Genomic DNA, 18,409 nt, shown 5'->3' on the forward strand with positions numbered 1-18,409 from the left:
TATGTACTGACGCCCCCGCGGGTCCAGTGTCCTTATCTGCGGCTCTCCTAGTCCTATATAGTCTATATGGCCACGCTCCGGGTCAGGGGTGCTGGTATGGTGCTGGATATGTACTGACGCCCCCGCGGGTCCAGTGTCCTTATCTGCGGCTCTCCTAGTCCTATATAGTCTATATGGCCACGCTCCGGGTCAGGGCTGCTGGTAATGGTGCTGGATATGTACTGACTCCCCCGCGGGTCCAGTGTCCTTATCTGGGGCTCTCCTAGTCCTATATAGTCTATATGGCCACGCTCTGGTTCAGGGCTGCTGGTAATGGTGCTGGATATGTACTGACGCCCCCGCGGGTCCAGTGTCCTTATCTGGGGCTCTCCTAGTCCTATATAGTCTATATGGCCACGCTCCGGGTCAGGACTGCTGGTATGGTGCTGGATATGTACTGACGCCCCGCGGGTCCAGTGTCCTTATCTGGGGCTCTCCTAGTCCTATATAGTCTATATGGCTGCGCTCCGGGTCAGCGCTGCTGGTAATGGTGCTGGATATGTACTGACGCCCCCGCGGGTCCAGTGTCCTTATCTGGGGCTCTCCTACTCCTATATAGTCTATATGGCCACGCTCCGGGTCAGCGCTGCTGGTAATGGTGCTGGATATGTACTGACGCCCCCGCGGGTCCAGTGTCCTTATCTGGGGCTCTCCTAGTCCTATATAGTCTATATGGCCACGCTCCGGGTCAGGGCTGCTGGTAATGGTGCTGGATATGTACTGACGCCCCCGCGGGTCCAGTGTCCTTATCTGGGGCTCTCCTAGTCCTATATAGTCTATATGGCTGCGCTCCAGGTCAGGGCTGCTGGTAATAGTGCTGGATATGTACTGACGCCCCCGCGGGTCCAGTGTCCTTATCCGGGGCTCTCCTAGTCCTATATAGTCTATATGGCTGCGCTCCGGGTCAGGGCTGCTGGTAATGGTGCTGGATATGTACTGATGCCCCCGCGGGTCCAGTGTCCTTATCTGGGGCTCTCCTAGTCCTATATAGTCTATATGGCCGCGCTCTGGGTCAGGGCTGCTGGTAATGGTGCTGGATATGTACTGACGCCCCCGCGGGTCCAGTGTCCTTATCTGGGGCTCTCCTACTCCTATATAGTCTATATGGCCACGCTCCGGGTCAGGGCTGCTGGTAATAGTGCTGGATATGTACTGACGCCCCCGCGGGTCCAGTGTCCTTATCCGGGGCTCTCCTAGTCCTATATAGTCTATATGGCTGCGCTCCGGGTCAGGGCTGCTGGTAATGGTGCTGGATATGTACTGACGCCCCGCGGGTCCAGTGTCCTTATCTGGGGCTCTCCTAGTCCTATATAGTCTATATGGCCACGCTCCGGGTTAGGGCTGCTGGTAATGGTGCTGGATATGTACTGACGCCCCGCGGGTCCAGTGTCCTTATCTGGGGCTCTCCTAGTCCTATATAGTCTATATGGCCACGCTCCGGGTCAGGACTGCTGGTAATGGTGCTGGATATGTACTGACGCCCCGCGGGTCCAGTGTCCTTATCCGGGGCTCTCCTAGTCCTATATAGTCTATATGGCCGCGCTCCGGGTCAGGGCTGCTGGTAATGGTGCTGGATATGTACTGATGCCCCCGAGGGTCCAGTGTCCTTATCTGGGGCTCTCCTAGTCCTATATAGTCTATATGGCCACGCTCCGGGTCAGGGCTGCTGGTAATAGTGCAGGATATGTACTGACGCCCCCGCGGGTCCAGTGTCCTTATCTGGGGCTCTCCTAGTCCTATATAGTCTATATGGCCACGCTCTGGGTCAGGGCTGCTGGTAATGGTGCTGGATATGTACTGACGCCCCCGCGGGTCCAGTGTCCTTATCTGGGGCTCTCCTAGTCCTATATAGTCTATATGGCCGCGCTCTGGGTCAGGGCTGCTGGTAATGGTGCTGGATATGTACTGACGCCCCCGCGGGTCCAGTGTCCTTATCTGGGGCTCTCCTAGTCCTATATAGTCTATATGGCCACGCTCTGGTTCAGGGCTGCTGGTAATGGTGCTGGATATGTACTGACGCCCCCGCGGGTCCAGTGTCCTTATCTGCGGCTCTCCTAGTCCTATATAGTCTATATGGCCACGCTCTGGTTCAGGGCTGCTGGTAATGGTGCTGGATATGTACTGACGCCCCCGCGGGTCCAGTGTCCTTATCTGCGGCTCTCCTAGTCCTATATAGTCTATATGGCCGCGCTCTGGTTCAGGGCTGCTGGTAATGGTGCTGGATATGTACTGACGCCCCCGCGGGTCCAGTGTCCTTATCTGGGGCTCTCCTAGTCCTATATAGTCTATATGGCCGAGCTCCGGGTCAGGGCTGCTGGTAATGGTGCTGGATATGTACTGACGCCCCCGCGGGTCCAGTGTCCTTATCTGCGGCTCTCCTAGTCCTATATAGTCTATATGGCCGCGCTCCGGGTCAGGGCTGCTGGTAATGGTGCTGGATATGTACTGACGCCCCCGCGGGTCCAGTGTCCTTATCTGGGGCTCTCCTAGTCCTATATAGTCTATATGGCCACGCTCCGGGTCAGGACTGCTGGTATGGTGCTGGATATGTACTGACGCCCCCGCGGGTCCAGTGTCCTTATCTGGGGCTCTCCTAGTCCTATATAGTCTAATAGTCTATATGGCTGCGCTCCGGGTCAGGGGTGCTGGTAATGGTGCTGGATATGTACTGACGCCCCCGCGGGTGCAGTGTCCTTATCTGGGGCTCTCCTAGTCCTATATAGTCTATATGGCCACGCTCCGGGTCAGGACTGCTGGTATGGTGCTGGATATGTACTGACGCCCCCGTGGGTCCAGTGTCCTTATCTGGGGCTTTCCTAGTCCTATATAGTCTAATAGTCTATATGGCTGCGCTCCGGGTCAGGGGTGCTGGTAATGGTGCTGGATATGTACTGACGCCCCCGTGGGTCCAGTGTCCTTATCTGGGGCTTTCCTAGTCCTATATAGTCTAATAGTCTATATGGCCACGCTCCGGGTCAGGGGTGCTGGTAATGGTGCTGGATATGTACTGACGCCCCCGCGGGTGCAGTGTCCTTATCTGCGGCTCTCCTAGTCCTATATAGTCTATATGGCCATGCTCCGGGTCAGGGCTGCTGGTAATGGTGCTGGATATGTACTGACGCCCCGAGGGTCCAGTGTCCTTATCTGGGGCTCTCCTAGTCCTATATAGTCTATATGGCCACGCTCCAGGTCAGGGCTGCTGGTAATGGTGCTGGATATGTACTGACTCCCCCGCGGGTCCAGTGTCCTTATTTGCGGCTCTCCTAGTCCTATATAGTCTATATGGCCACGCTCCGGGTCAGGGGTGCTGGTAATGGTGCTGGATATGTACTGACGCCCCCGCGGGTCCAGTGTCCTTATCTGGGGCTCTCCTAGTCCTATATAGTCTATATGGCCGTGCTCCGGGTCAGGGCTGCTGGTAATGGTGCTGGATATGTACTGACGCCCCCGCGGGTCCAGTGTCCTTATCTGGGGCTCTCCTAGTCCTATATAGTCTATATGGCCACGCTCCGGGTCAGGACTGCTGGTATGGTGCTGGATATGTACTGACGCCCCCGCGGGTCCAGTGTCCTTATCTGGGGCTCTCCTAGTCCTATATAGTCTATATGGCTGCGCTCCGGGTCAGGGCTGCTGGTAATGGTGCTGGATATGTACTGACGCCCCCGCGGGTCCAGTGTCCTTATCTGGGGCTCTCCTAGTCCTATATAGTCTATATGGCCACGCTCCGGGTCAGGACTGCTGGTATGGTGCTGGATATGTACTGACGCCCCCGCGGGTCCAGTGTCCTTATCTGCGGCTCTCCTAGTCCTATATAGTCTATATGGCCACGCTCCGGGTCAGGGGTGCTGGTATGGTGCTGGATATGTACTGACGCCCCCGCGGGTCCAGTGTCCTTATCTGCGGCTCTCCTAGTCCTATATAGTCTATATGGCCACGCTCCGGGTCAGGGCTGCTGGTAATGGTGCTGGATATGTACTGACGCCCCCGCGGGTCCAGTGTCCTTATCTGGGGCTTTCCTAGTCCTATATAGTCTATATGGCCACGCTCCGGGTCAGGACTGCTGGTATGGTGCTGGATATGTACTGACGCCCCGCGGGTCCAGTGTCCTTATCTGGGGCTCTCCTAGTCCTATATAGTCTATATGGCTGCGCTCCGGGTCAGCGCTGCTGGTAATGGTGCTGGATATGTACTGACGCCCCCGCGGGTCCAGTGTCCTTATCTGGGGCTCTCCTACTCCTATATAGTCTATATGGCCACGCTCCGGGTCAGCGCTGCTGGTAATGGTGCTGGATATGTACTGACGCCCCCGCGGGTCCAGTGTCCTTATCTGGGGCTCTCCTAGTCCTATATAGTCTATATGGCCACGCTCCGGGTCAGGGGTGCTGGTAATGGTGCTGGATATGTACTGACGCCCCCGCGGGTCCAGTGTCCTTATCTGCGGCTCTCCTAGTCCTATATAGTCTATATGGCCACGCTCCGGGTCAGCGCTGCTGGTAATGGTGCTGGATATGTACTGACGCCCCCGCGGGTCCAGTGTCCTTATCTGCGGCTCTCCTAGTCCTATATAGTCTATATGGCCACGCTCCGGGTCAGGACTGCTGGTAATGGTGCTGGAAACGTACTGACGCCCCCGCGGGTGCAGTGTCCTTATCTGGGGCTCTCCTAGTCCTATATAGTCTATATGGCCACGCTCCGGGTCAGGACTGCTGGTATGGTGCTGGATATGTACTGACGCCCCGCGGGTCCAGTGTCCTTATCTGGGGCTCTCCTAGTCCTATATAGTCTATATGGCCACGCTCCGGGTCAGCGCTGCTGGTAATGGTGCTGGATATGTACTGACGCCCCCGCGGGTCCAGTGTCCTTATCTGGGGCTCTCCTAGTCCTATATAGTCTATATGGCCGCGCTCCGGGTCAGGGCTGCTGGTAATGGTGCTGGATATGTACTGACGCCCCGCGGGTCCAGTGTCCTTATCTGGGGCTCTCCTAGTCCTATATAGTCTATATGGCCACGCTCCGGGTCAGCGCTGCTGGTAATGGTGCTGGATATGTACTGACGCCCCCGCGGGTCCAGTGTCCTTATCTGGGGCTCTCCTAGTCCTATATAGTCTATATGGCTGCGCTCCGGGTCAGGGCTGCTGGTAATGGTGCTGGATATGTACTGACGCCCCCGCGGGTCCAGTGTCCTTATCTGGGGCTCTCCTAGTCCTATATAGTCTATATGGCCGCGCTCCGGGTCAGGGCTGCTGGTAATGGTGCTGGATATGTACTGACGCCCCCGCGGGTCCAGGGTCCAGATCTGCGGCCCTGCTTGGTCCGCTATGGTGGATCAGTCTCAGCCTTACCCGGTGGTGCCCAGGCCGGGAGGTGAAGTCATCCAGATGTGAGGTGGTGGGATTGGGGGGTCCTTCATGGCCACAGCCCCCTCCTTTAACAGGTAAGTGCCTGGTCTGGTACAACATATGGGTCCGGGAGCTCGGTCCAGTCTGAGGATGGAGGTAGAAACTGTTGTTGGCGCTCAGGACGATGAGACCGCTGGAAATAAGAGCGCAGATTGTTATAAGCCACGACGCAGGCCATTATAATGGACGCTCCGTCCAACAGAGACCCCGTCAGTCTTACCTGATCCCTGAGCAGGTGCTAAGAGCCACCGAGGACGCGGCGTGGCCCCTCACCTGGCCGTGGTAGTAGCAGTGCTCCTGTGGAGAAGAGGAGGATAGGAGTGATAGTACAGAAACCTCTAGGAAGGACTACAAGTCCCATCATCTGAGGAATGAGTGACAGGAGGGGTCCACACTGCACGCAGAGCGGGGGACACCGGACCCCCTGCTCCTGAACATGAGGGTCCTAGAGGGCGACATAGTGGACATGCCAGAAAGGCCGACAATGGGAATACCCCTTTAAGAGTGGTGTGCACAGTGTCAGTGCGCAACTGTGCAGGAAGGAAGCGCTGACACATCTGTGATTCCCCCTGCAGCCTCCGATCACAGATAACGCAGCGCTGACACCGGATGTGGCGGAGATAAGCGGCAAATCCGGCTTACAGTTTGATCAGTGGCCACGGTCACCGTCTCTCCGTCCTCCGTGTAGTGCGTCTCGGTGAAGCCCGGAGAAAGCAGGAGGCTGCAGGGAAAGGAGACGCGGGGTTAATAGCGACATCACGAGCAATGCCCCCAATATAGGGGGCTTCACACAGTGTATCATGTATCTAACGTAATGTATCACACACCTAGATACAGCGTATCACACACCTAATATAATGTATCACACACCTAGATACAGCGTATCACACACCTAATATAATGTATCACACACCTAGATACAGCGTATCACACACACCTAGATACAGTGTATCACACACACCTAGATACAGTGTATCACACACACCTAGATACAGTGTATCACACACACCTAGATACAGTGTATCACACACACCTAGATAGTGTATCACACATCTAATATAATGTATCACACACATAGATACAGTGTATCACACACCTACGTATCATATTCTGCATGCACCATATCTACAGATTAAGTGTCATTTATTACTGTGTAAAATCTGGCAGTTGAAATGGAAATCCCATCAGTATCTGGTGACCGCCCGTCCCCTCCATCCTCAGTATCTGGTGACTGCCAGTCAACCCCATCATCAGTATTTGATGACCGCCCGTCTCCTCCATCATCAGTATCTGGTGACCGCCCGTCTCCTCCATCATCAGTATCTGGTGACCACCCGTCACCTCCATCATCAGTATCTGGTGACCGCCCGTCGCCTCCATCATCAGTAACTGGTGACCGCCCGTCCCCTCCATCATCAGTATTTGGTGACCGCCCGTCGCCTCCATCATCAGTATCTGGTGATCGCCCGTCCCCTCCATCATCAGTATCTGGTGACCGCCCGTCCCCTCCATCATCAGTATCTGATGACCACCCATCACCTCCATCATCAGTATCTGATGACCGCCCATCACCTCCATCATCAGTATGTGGTAATGACAGGGAATTCTATATGTCCTTTTAATATCAATGTATTTCTGGGGTCTTACTCTGTATATGAAAATGTTGTCTCACGATGATGATTACCTATAACCTTATTCTTCATAAGAAATTGTACGTGATGGATAAACTGCTTACTGCACCCAGTTGGACATTGAAACTACACGTCCACATGTTAGGTAGATACTGGGGCTATGAACACTTAGTAAGGCAGGTTAATGAGGCTAATGGAGCTATAACCGTCATGAGGATAGATTAATGAGAATAATATTGGGGTCTTGTGTAATTTACACAAGACCTACTAAAGCTTTCAGCACGTCTGCACAAATACTAATAATTAACAGCCGAGTACAATCTGATTGGTTAACGAATATGAATATGATTGGTTGAAACCATTTATGCTTACTGTTGAATGATCAATTGTCCAATGAAATGTGATGATGTAATGTTACCACCTACTCAAATGAGCATATAAGCTACCTAATTAAATCAGGAAATTGGGAACATCCTGCAGATACATATCCTGTCTCTGTGTGTGTTTGTTCTCCGCTACTCGAGTAGGCCTCAGACCAAAATCTGGCAACCTTCCAGCATATTGATCTCCCATTGAGAGATAAGCATCAAATCATAAACCCATCAGTCACCTCCATCATCAGTAACTGGTTTCCGCCCATCACCTCCATCATCAGTTTCTGGAGACCGCCCATCACCTCCATCATCAGTTTCTGGTGACCGCCCATCACCTCCATCATCAGTTTCTGGAGACCATCTGCCACCTCCATCATCAGGATATGGTGACCCCCGTCCTTTCCATCATCAGTATCTGGTGACCTGTCCCTTCCATCATCAGTATCTGGTGACCACCCATCACCTCCATCATCAGTATCTGGTGATCGCCCATCACCTCCATCATTAGTATCTGGTGACCACCCGTTCCCTCCATCATCAGTATCTGGTGACCGCCCGTCTCATCCATCATCAGCATCTGGTGACCGCCCGTCTTATCCATCATCAGTATCTGGTGATCGCCAGTCACCTCCATCATCAGTATCTGGTGACCGCCCGTCACCACCATCATCAGTATCTGGTGACCGCTCATCACCTCCATCATCAGTATCTGGTGACCGCCCGTCCCCTCCATCATCAGTATCTGGTGACCGCTCATCACCTCCATCATCAGTATCTGGTGACCACCTGCCACCTCCATCATCAGTATCTGGTGACCGTCCGTTGCCTCTACCATCAGTATCTGGTGACCGTCCGTCGCCTCTATCATCAGTATCTGGTGACCATGAGTTATACACACAATCCCTTGATGACCTCACATGGGCCGAGATGTGGGATGTTCTCAGCCCTTCAGAATTTTGTGAAATTCCCCACTTCCATCAAAACATCTACAATAGACAGTTGGACACCATTGGAAAGTTTTGAATATTGGGGTTTAACCTGACATCCACAGTGAATGTAACACTACTGGATAAAGGAGTGAAAAAATAATAAAAAAAAAAAAATTAAATTATTGACTTTTTATTGCCTCATGATATAATACAAAGATAAAAAATTCCAGAAGGGAACAGAAAAAGAACGGCGGCACTTAGGAACTCAAAATAATTATCCGCCTGGTAAATAGCATAACCAAATCCTAACAATGATCAAGTGTGAATCCAGTCACTGAGGCAAGGAAATATCTATACAATGCCAATAGGCTGGAAATAATTTGTATACCTTTAATAAATAAATAGTATATGCAGTAAGTATGATATATGCACTATGGTATGAAATACAGCGAGTATATAGGTAATTGTCCTGCAGAGACCAAGATGCAGATGCCAGTATCTGCTTTCCAGAGGATCAGTATATGAGTCTATAATAAGTGCATGTTGGTCTTGTGCAAGGCAATGTGAATCATAGAAACACGGACCCCATTTGTAAGATGCCAAACTTGCCAACAAAAAGGTATCAATGCAATCAAATGCAATGACTTAGTAAGCACACAGGGTCATGATAACATTACCTGGATCCTGGCAGTGTAATGCAAACAATCATAGAGTCCTGTCCCTCTGCCTCGACGCGCACGTTTCACCCTGCTTCTTCAGGCGAAACGTGCGCGTCGGGGCAGAGGGACGGGTTGAGTTAAATTGAGTTTTGAATTTTTGGAGTGGGTACCTAATTTAATAGGATTACTACTTAAAACAAGGCATATTGGTGTGTGAATGAATATTGGGGTTTGCATAGATCCGATATTGATGACACATGTATTTTCAGCTTCTGGACTAATTGGGGAAGAGCATGCATATTTTCTCATTACTGTGACACCTGCCTATAAGCCCCAAATCGATAGTGGTCAGATTGCTGATACCAGTCATGTCATGTTTAGTATTTATGAAAAGGTAAAATCCAGATAAAAAAATATGGCGGCAATATCGAAAGTCTGTAATCTTCAGAGGCGAAGATATCTGATACGTGAGGAATTTCATAAAATCTGGAAGGGCTGAGAACATCCCACATCCCAGACCACGTGAGCTCATCAAGAGGGGTGTGTGGGTGTAACTCAGGTGCTGATAAAAGGACAAGACAATTTATGATTTGTGTTCAATGTCAAGGAAGATACCTCTCGGTGTAGGAGTGTAGGCTTGATCCACGTTAACCAGATGTTTTCAATAGGATTCCGTCCGCTAGCTGAGCCTTCTCTGTGACCAGTGTAGTAAGTTTCCCTGTTAATCCATTTTATTTTATGTAACTATATATGCTGCCTTTTGTATATTTTTATAAACACCGCCTATCATTCTGGATTACATTTAAAATTTAATATTCTGTTCCTTTTGTTCTGTGAGCCGAACCCCAAAGCCCTATGCAACCGAAACCAGGCGTCCTGTATAAATGACCGGTGGTGGGAGCAGCGAGTAGCTCTTTGGTTATTGTGGAGCTGGTAGTGACCATACCGGGGTATATACATATTCTATGTGCTGGAATCAGAGGTGTATATACCATACAATCACTGATAGTTTCCCAGTAACCGGCATATTAGTGGTGACAGCTGCAGCCTCCTCCATTGATCATTGGTCAGTGGCTAAATGTCTGGACGATAGGGGGCAGCAGAGAGCTGTTTGTGGCAGAAAGATAAAAGCGGGTGGGTTCAGTTATGGCCCCCCCTGGCTGCGATCTATGACCCTTGGTGGCAGTGGTGGGGTCCATGTGGTCTCTCCGGGGTCATTATTTGACCCTTGGTGGCAGTGGTGGCGTCCATGTGGTCTCTCCGGGGTCATTATTTGACCCTTGGTGGCAGTGGTGGGGTCCATGTGGTCTCTCCGGGGTCATTATTTAACCCTTGGAGGCAGTGGTGGGGTCCATGTGGTCTCTCCGGGGTCATTATTTGACCCTAGGTGGCAGTGGTGGGATCCATGTGGTCTCTCCGGGGTCATTATTTGACCCTTGGTGGCAGTGGTGGGGTCCATGTGGTCTCTCCGGGGTCATTATTTAACCCTTGGAGGCAGTGGTGGGGTCCACGTGGTCTCTCTGGGGTCATTATTTAGCCCTTGGAGGCAGTGGTGGGGTCCATGTGGTCTCTCCGGGGTCATTATTTGACCCTAGGTGGCGTGGTGGGATCCATGTGGTCTCTCCGGGGTCATTATTTGACCCTTGGTGGCAGTGGTGGGGTCCATGTGGTCTCTCCGGGGTCATTATTTAACCCTTGGAGGCAGTGGTGGGATCCATGTGGTCTCTCCGGGGTCATTATTTGACCCTTGGTGGCAGCGGTGGGATCCATGTGGTCTCTCCGGGGTCATTATTTGACCCTTGGTGGCAGTGGTGGGGTCCACGTGGTCTCTCAGGGGTCATTATTTGACCCTTGGTGGCAGTGGTGGGGTCCATGTGGTCTCTCCGGGGTCATTATTTGACCCTTGGTGGCAGTGGTGGGGTCTACGTGGTCTCTCCGGGGTCATTATTTGACCCTTGGTGGCAGTGGTGGGGTCCATGTGGTCTCTCCGGGGTCATTATTTGACCCTTGGTGGCAGTGGTGGGGTCCATGTGGTCTCTCCGGGGTCATTATTTGACCCTTGGTGGCAGCGGTGGGATCCATGTAGTCTCTCCGGGGTCATTATTTGACCCTTGGGGGCAGCGGTGGGATCCATGTGGTCTCTCCGGGGTCATTATTTGACCCTTGGGGGCAGTGGTGGGGTCCATGTGGTCTCTCCTGGGTCATTATTTGACCCTTGGGGTCAGCGGTGGGGTCCATGTGGTCTCTCCTGGGTCATTATTTGACCCTTGGTGGCAGTGGTGGGGTCCATGTGGTCTCTCCGGGGTCATTATTTGACCCTTGGGGACAGCGGTGGGGTCCATGTGGTCTCTCCTGGGTCATTATTTGACCCTTGGTGGCAGTGGTGGGGTCCATGTGGTCTCTCCGGGGGCATTATTTGACCCTTGGGGGCAGCGGTGGGGTCCATGTGGTCTCTCCTGGGTCATTATTTGACCCTTGGTGGCAGCGGTGGGGTCCATGTGGTCTCTCCGGGGTCATTATTTGACCCTTGGGGGCAGCGGTGGGGTCCATGTGGTCTCTCCTGGGTCATTATTTGACCCTTGGTGGCAGTGGTGGGGTCCATGTGGTCTCTCCGGGGTCATTATTTGACCCTTGGGGCAGCGGTGGGGTCCATGTGGTCTCTCCTGGGTCATTATTTGACCCTTGGGGGCAGCGGTGGGGTCCATGTGGTCTCTCCGGGGTCATTATTTGACCCTTGGTGGCAGTGGTGGGATCCATGTGGTCTCTCCTGGGTCATTATTTGACCCTTGGTGGCAGTGGTGGGGTCCATGTGGTCTCTCCGGGGGCATTATTTGACCCTTGGGGGCAGCTGTGGGGTCCATGTGGTCTCTCCTGGGTCATTATTTGACCCTTGGTGGCAGTGGTGGGGTCCATGTGGTCTCTCCGGGGTCATTATTTGACCCTTGGTGGCAGTGGTGGGGTCCATGTGGTCTCTCCTGGGTCATTATTTGACCCTTGGGGGCAGCGGTGGGGTCCATGTGGTCTCTCCTGGGTCATTATTTGACCCTTGGGGGCAGCGGTGGGGTCCATGTGGTCTCTCCTGGGTCATTATTTGACCCTTGGTGGCAGCGGTGGGGTCCATGTGGTCTCTCCGGGGTCATTATTTGACCCTTGGGGGCAGCGGTGGGGTCCATGTGGTCTCTCCTGGGTCATTATTTGACCCTTGGTGGCAGTGGTGGGGTCCATGTGGTCTCTCCGGGGTCATTATTTGACCCTTGGTGGCAGTGGTGGGGTCCATGTGGTCTCTCCTGGGTCATTATTTGACCCTTGGTGGCAGTGGTGGGGTCCATGTGGTCTCTCCGGGGTCATTATTTGACCCTTGGTGGCAGTGGTGGGGTCCATGTGGTCTCTCCTGGGTCATTATTTGACCCTTGGTGGCAGTGGTGGGGTCCATGTGGTCTCTCCGGGGTCATTATTTGACCCTTGGTGGCAGCGGTGGGGTCCACGTGGTCTCTCCGGGGTCATTATTTGACCCTTGGTGGCAGTGGTGGGGTCCATGTGGTCTCTCCGGGGTCATTATTTGACCCTTGGTGGCAGTGGTGGGGTCCATGTGGTCTCTCCGGGGTCATTATTTGACCCTTGGTGGCAGTGGTGGGATCCATGTGGTCTCTCCGGGGTCATTATTTGACCCTTGGTGGCAGCGGTGGGATCCATGTAGTCTCTCCGGGGTCATTATTTGACCCTTGGGGGCAGCGGTGGGATCCATGTGGTCTCTCCGGGGTCATTATTTGGCCCTTGGGGGCAGTGGTGGGGTCCATGTGGTCTCTCCTGGGTCATTATTTGACCCTTGGGGGCAGCGGTGGGGTCCATGTGGTCTCTCCTGGGTCATTATTTGACCCTTGGTGGCAGTGGTGGGGTCCATGTGGTCTCTCCGGGGTCATTATTTGACCCTTGGGGGCAGCGGTGGGGTCCATGTGGTCTCTCCTGGGTCATTATTTGACCCTTGGTGGCAGTGGTGGGGTCCATGTGGTCTCTCCGGGGGCATTATTTGACCCTTGGGGGCAGCGGTGGGGTCCATGTGGTCTCTCCTGGGTCATTATTTGACCCTTGGTGGCAGTGGTGGGGTCCATGTGGTCTCTCCGGGGTCATTATTTGACCCTTGGGTGCAGCGGTGGGGTCCATGTGGTCTCTCCTGGGTCATTATTTGACCCTTGGTGGCAGTGGTGGGGTCCATGTGGTCTCTCCGGGGTCATTATTTGACCCTTGGGGGCAGCGGTGGGGTCCATGTGGTCTCTCCTGGGTCATTATTTGACCCTTGGTGGCAGTGGTGGGGTCCATGTGGTCTCTCCTGGGTCATTATTTGACCCTTGGTGGCAGTGGTGGGGTCCATGTGGTCTCTCCGGGGTCATTATTTGACCCTTGGTGGCAGTGGTGGGGTCCATGTGGTCTCTCCTGGGTCATTATTTGACCCTTGGTGGCAGTGGTGGGGTCCATGTGGTCTCTCCGGGGTCATTATTTGACCCTTGGTGGCAGTGGTGGGGTCCATGTGGTCTCTCCTGGGTCATTATTTGACCCTTGGTGGCAGTGGTGGGGTCCATGTGGTCTCTCCGGGGTCATTATTTGACCCTTGGTGGCAGCGGTGGGGTCCACGTGGTCTCTCCGGGGTCATTATTTGACCCTTGGTGGCAGTGGTGGGGTCCATGTGGTCTCTCCGGGGTCATTATTTGACCCTTGGTGGCAGTGGTGGGGTCCATGTGGTCTCTCCGGGGTCATTATTTGACCCTTGGTGGCAGTGGTGGGATCCATGTGGTCTCTCCGGGGTCATTATTTGACCCTTGGTGGCAGCGGTGGGATCCATGTAGTCTCTCCGGGGTCATTATTTGACCCTTGGGGGCAGCGGTGGGATCCATGTGGTCTCTCCGGGGTCATTATTTGGCCCTTGGGGGCAGTGGTGGGGTCCATGTGGTCTCTCCTGGGTCATTATTTGACCCTTGGGGGCAGCGGTGGGGTCCATGTGGTCTCTCCTGGGTCATTATTTGACCCTTGGTGGCAGTGGTGGGGTCCATGTGGTCTCTCCGGGGTCATTATTTGACCCTTGGGGGCAGCGGTGGGGTCCATGTGGTCTCTCCTGGGTCATTATTTGACCCTTGGTGGCAGTGGTGGGGTCCATGTGGTCTCTCCGGGGGCATTATTTGACCCTTGGGGGCAGCGGTGGGGTCCATGTGGTCTCTCCTGGGTCATTATTTGACCCTTGGTGGCAGTGGTGGGGTCCATGTGGTCTCTCCGGGGTCATTATTTGACCCTTGGGTGCAGCGGTGGGGTCCATGTGGTCTCTCCTGGGTCATTTTTTTAACCCTTGGTGGCAGTGGTGGGGTCCATGTGGTCTCTCCGGGGTCATTATTTGACCCTTGGGTGCAGCGGTGGGGTCCATGTGGTCTCTCCTGGGTCATTATTTGACCCTTGGTGGCAGTGGTGGGGTCCATGTGGTCTCTCCGGGGTCATTATTTGACCCTTGGGGGCAGCGGTGGGGTCCATGTGGTCTCTCCTGGGTCATTATTTGACCCTTGGTGGCAGTGGTGGGGTCCATGTGGTCTCTCCGGGGTCATTATTTGACCCTTGGTGGCAGTGGTGGGATCCATGTGGTCTCTCCTGGGTCATTATTTGACCCTTGGTGGCAGTGGTGGGGTCCATGTGGTCTCTCCGGGGGCATTATTTGACCCTTGGGGGCAGCGGTGGGGTCCATGTGGTCTCTCCTGGGTCATTATTTGACCCTTGGTGGCAGTGGTGGGGTCCATGTGGTCTCTCCGGGGTCATTATTTGACCCTTGGTGGCAGTGGTGGGGTCCATGTGGTCTCTCCTGGGTCATTATTTGACCCTTGGGGGCAGCGGTGGGGTCCATGTGGTATCTCCTGGGTCATTATTTGACCCTTGGTGGCAGCGGTGGGGTCCATGTGGTCTCTCCGGGGTCATTATTTGACCCTTGGGGGCAGCGGTGGGGTCCATGTGGTCTCTCCTGGGTCATTATTTGACCCTTGGTGGCAGTGGTGGGGTCCATGTGGTCTCTCCAGGGTCATTATTTGACCCTTGGGGGCAGCGGTGGGGTCCATGTGGTCTCTCCTGGGTCATTATTTGACCCTTGGCAGTGGTGGGGTCCATGTGGTCTCTCCGGGGTCATTATTTGACCCTTGGGGGCAGCGGTGGGGTCCATGTGGTCTCTCCTGGGTCATTATTTGACCCTTGGTGGCAGTGGTGGGGTCCATGTGGTCTCTCCTGGGTCATTATTTGACCCTTGGTGGCAGTGGTGGGGTCCATGTGGTCTCTCCGGGGTCATTATTTGACCCTTGGGGGCAGCGGTGGGGTCCATGTGGTCTCTCCTGGGTCATTATTTGACCCTTGGGGGCAGCGGTGGGGTCCATGTGGTCTCTCCTGGGTCATTATTTGACCCTTGGTGGCAGTGGTGGGGTCCATGTGGTCTCTCCTGGGTCATTATTTGACCCTTGGTGGCAGTGGTGGGGTCCATGTGGTCTCTCCGGGGTCATTATTTGACCCTTGGTGGCAGTGGTGGGGTCCATGTGGTCTCTCCTGGGTCATTATTTGACCCTTGGTGGCAGTGGTGGGGTCCATGTGGTCTCTCCGGGGTCATTATTTGACCCTTGGTGGCAGTGGTGGGGTCCATGTGGTCTCTCCTGGGTCATTATTTGACCCTTGGTGGCAGTGGTGGGGTCCATGTGGTCTCTCCGGGGTCATTATTTGACCCTTGGTGGCAGTGGTGGGGTCCATGTGGTCTCTCCTGGGTCATTATTTGACCCTTGGTGGCAGTGGTGGGGTCCATGTGGTCTCTCCTGGGTCATTATTTGACCCTTGGTGACAGTGGTGGGGTCCATGTGGTCTCTCCGGAGTCATTCCTGGATCCCGCGCGTCAGACAGCGTGGTTGTGCACAGGGCAGTAATCACACGTCGGCATTGTCTGATCATACACTCACACAGAACATCACACATGGAGTCGTCCCCGGGAGCCGACACGTCTCATCTCATGTATTGTAAGTGTTCAGACCTAAGAGTAGCATTTCAAATAAGGGAACCGTAAATGCCGGATTATTAAACATTCTGGATTACCGGATACCGGATTATCAGACATTATGGATTACCGTATGCCGGATTATCGGATGCCGAATTATCAGATTACCAATGCCGGATTATCAGACATTCTGGATTACCAGATGCCGGATTATCAGACATTCTGGATAACTGTATGCCGGATTATCAGACATTCTGGATTACTGTATGCCGGATTATTAGACATTCTGGATTGCCGGATGCCAGATTATTAGACATTCTGGATTACCGGATTATCAGACATTCTGGATTGCCGGATTATCAGACATTCTGGATTAACGAATTATCAGACATTCTGGATTACTGTATGCCGGATTATTAGACATTCTGGATTGCCGGATGCCAGATTATCAGACATTCTGGATTACCGGATTATTAGACATTCTGGATTACCGTATGCCGGATTATCAGACATTCTGGATTACCAGATGCAGGATTATCAGACATTCTGGATTAACGGATTATCAGACATTCGGGATTACCGGATTATCAGACATTCGGGATTACCGGATGCCGGATTATCAGACATTCTGGATTACCGGATTATCAGACATTCTAAATTACCGTATGCCGGATTAGCAGACTGGTTAAGTATGGGCACATTCTCGGTGTACAGGACGTCTTTAGCTTTTCCTGCTCCGCACATCATGTGGGAGAAGTGGAGAGCAGGGAATGCGGGGAGCCGACAGCCGGAGAGACTGCACCAAGCGCCAGTAGAAGAGCAGCCGCAGCTCTGGAGGTGACTGGAGGATAAGACATGATGTAACAGCAGAATAGTGACCGCAGCTCTGGAGGATAAGACATGATGTAACAGCAGAATATTGACCGCAGCTCTGGAGGATAAGACATGATTTAACAGCAGAATATTGACCGCAGCTCTGGAGGTGACTGGAGGATAAGACAATGTAATAGCAGAATAGCGAGTGCAGCTCTGGAGGTGACTGGAGGACAAGACATGATGAAACAGCAGAATATTGACCGCAGCTCTGGAGGTGACTGGAGGATAAGACGATGTAACAGCAGAATAGTGACAGCAGCTCTGGAGGGGACTGGAGGAGAAGACACGATGTAACAGCAGAATAGTGACTGCAGCTCTGGAGGGGACTGGAGGATAGAGCACGCCCAGGAAGAGGAGGAGCATCTGTGCTGAGAGTCTGCAGGCTAGGGTCTTGCTAAGCTCCTGGGAAGGGAGGTTTTTTCCTGCAAGGACTTTCCATCTGCCCCCTTCCCAGGAAAGAGGACTTTCCCTGGGACTGAGCGCCGGGGCTGTGCCCCTGGCTCCCACCCCCCGGCAAGCCAGCTGGGGGTGGGGGGCCTCAGCACCATCCGGAGGCCAGGGTGCAGCCAGCCAGTCCCAGGGAGATGGGGAAGAGACGGACCCAGGAGCCCCGGGACACCGGGCCCCCCGAAGCTGGTACCGTGGCGGCTCCTCCTCCCGGAGGAGTGGCGGCCCAGAGCAGAGGTGCAGTGGCAGAGCCCCCCAACATCTGGGGCTCCAGAGCTGAGGGAGAGCCATCTACCATCTACGCCTCCCGCATCCATGCGCACCTCTGCGAATATGAGGAGGCCGCCAAACAGCTGAGAAAACTCCGGGAGGAGTTAAGGGGAGCACGAGCGGTGGCTAAGAACCGGCTCCCCGCCTTGAGACGAGCTGAGGTCTCCGCCACGGTGGAGAGGCTGAAGGGGGCTATCAGGGCCTTGGAGGAGATACGGGCGGCTATCCTGAGTGGGAGCGGCCCCTTCGCAGAGAAACTGAAAAACGATGACCGGTTTAGAGCCATGACCGGTGGGTCTCCTGGGGGGTCAGGAGGCCCCTGCCAGGTGGAGGGCCAAGAGGAGGAGGAGGATGGCGGAACATCTACGCCTGCCCCACCTGAAGGCCTGGTGAGCAACAACACCCAGGTAACATGCAGCGGGGTGGCCGCTGAGCAAGTGGCTCTCCCACCGGACTCCAGTTACTCGGAGGAAAGTGGGGGCGAGGGGGAGGCTGGTGGGAGTGGGGACAGTAGTAGTGAGGGGGGCTGCCTCGTCCTACAACAGGTGAGGCGGATCGAGTCCCCAGAGCGGTTTGGCACACTGCTCTTTGGGGATGAGGTCTGCCCTGAGGACGGGGCAACCGGAAAGAGGAAAAAGAAAAAAAACAAGCGCAAGCCAAAAAACACCGTGGCTGACAAACTTATGTTTGTCCCTCTTTCCGGGGCCCCTCTGTCCCGCTGTATGGAACCCTCTGCCCACCCCGGCTCGGGCCCTGTGGTGGGTCCGCAGCGGGGGCGCGGGCAGAGT

General features: G+C 54.0%; 1 protein-coding gene across 2 annotated transcripts in view; it reads right to left on the minus strand.

The window, feature by feature from the left end:
* LOC141075716 (disintegrin and metalloproteinase domain-containing protein 33-like) overlaps positions 1 to 18,409 on the minus strand; it is a 145,450-nt gene that overhangs the window by 39,937 nt on the left and 87,104 nt on the right. For both annotated transcript variants that reach the window (XM_073562866.1, XM_073562865.1), the window contains exons 4-6: positions 6,081 to 6,159; positions 5,659 to 5,735; positions 5,382 to 5,571 (exon numbers count right to left, since the gene is read on the minus strand). In XM_073562866.1, coding sequence (XP_073418967.1) covers positions 5,382 to 5,571; positions 5,659 to 5,735; positions 6,081 to 6,159 — 346 coding nt within the window. The remainder of the gene's footprint in view (positions 1 to 5,381; positions 5,572 to 5,658; positions 5,736 to 6,080; positions 6,160 to 18,409) is intronic.

The sequence above is a fragment of the Dendrobates tinctorius genome, unplaced genomic scaffold (genome assembly GCF_039654945.1).
Source record: "Dendrobates tinctorius isolate UK_male_01 unplaced genomic scaffold, ASM3965494v1 ptg000367l, whole genome shotgun sequence".
In the NCBI taxonomy this organism is placed as follows: domain Eukaryota; kingdom Metazoa; phylum Chordata; class Amphibia; order Anura; family Dendrobatidae; genus Dendrobates; species Dendrobates tinctorius.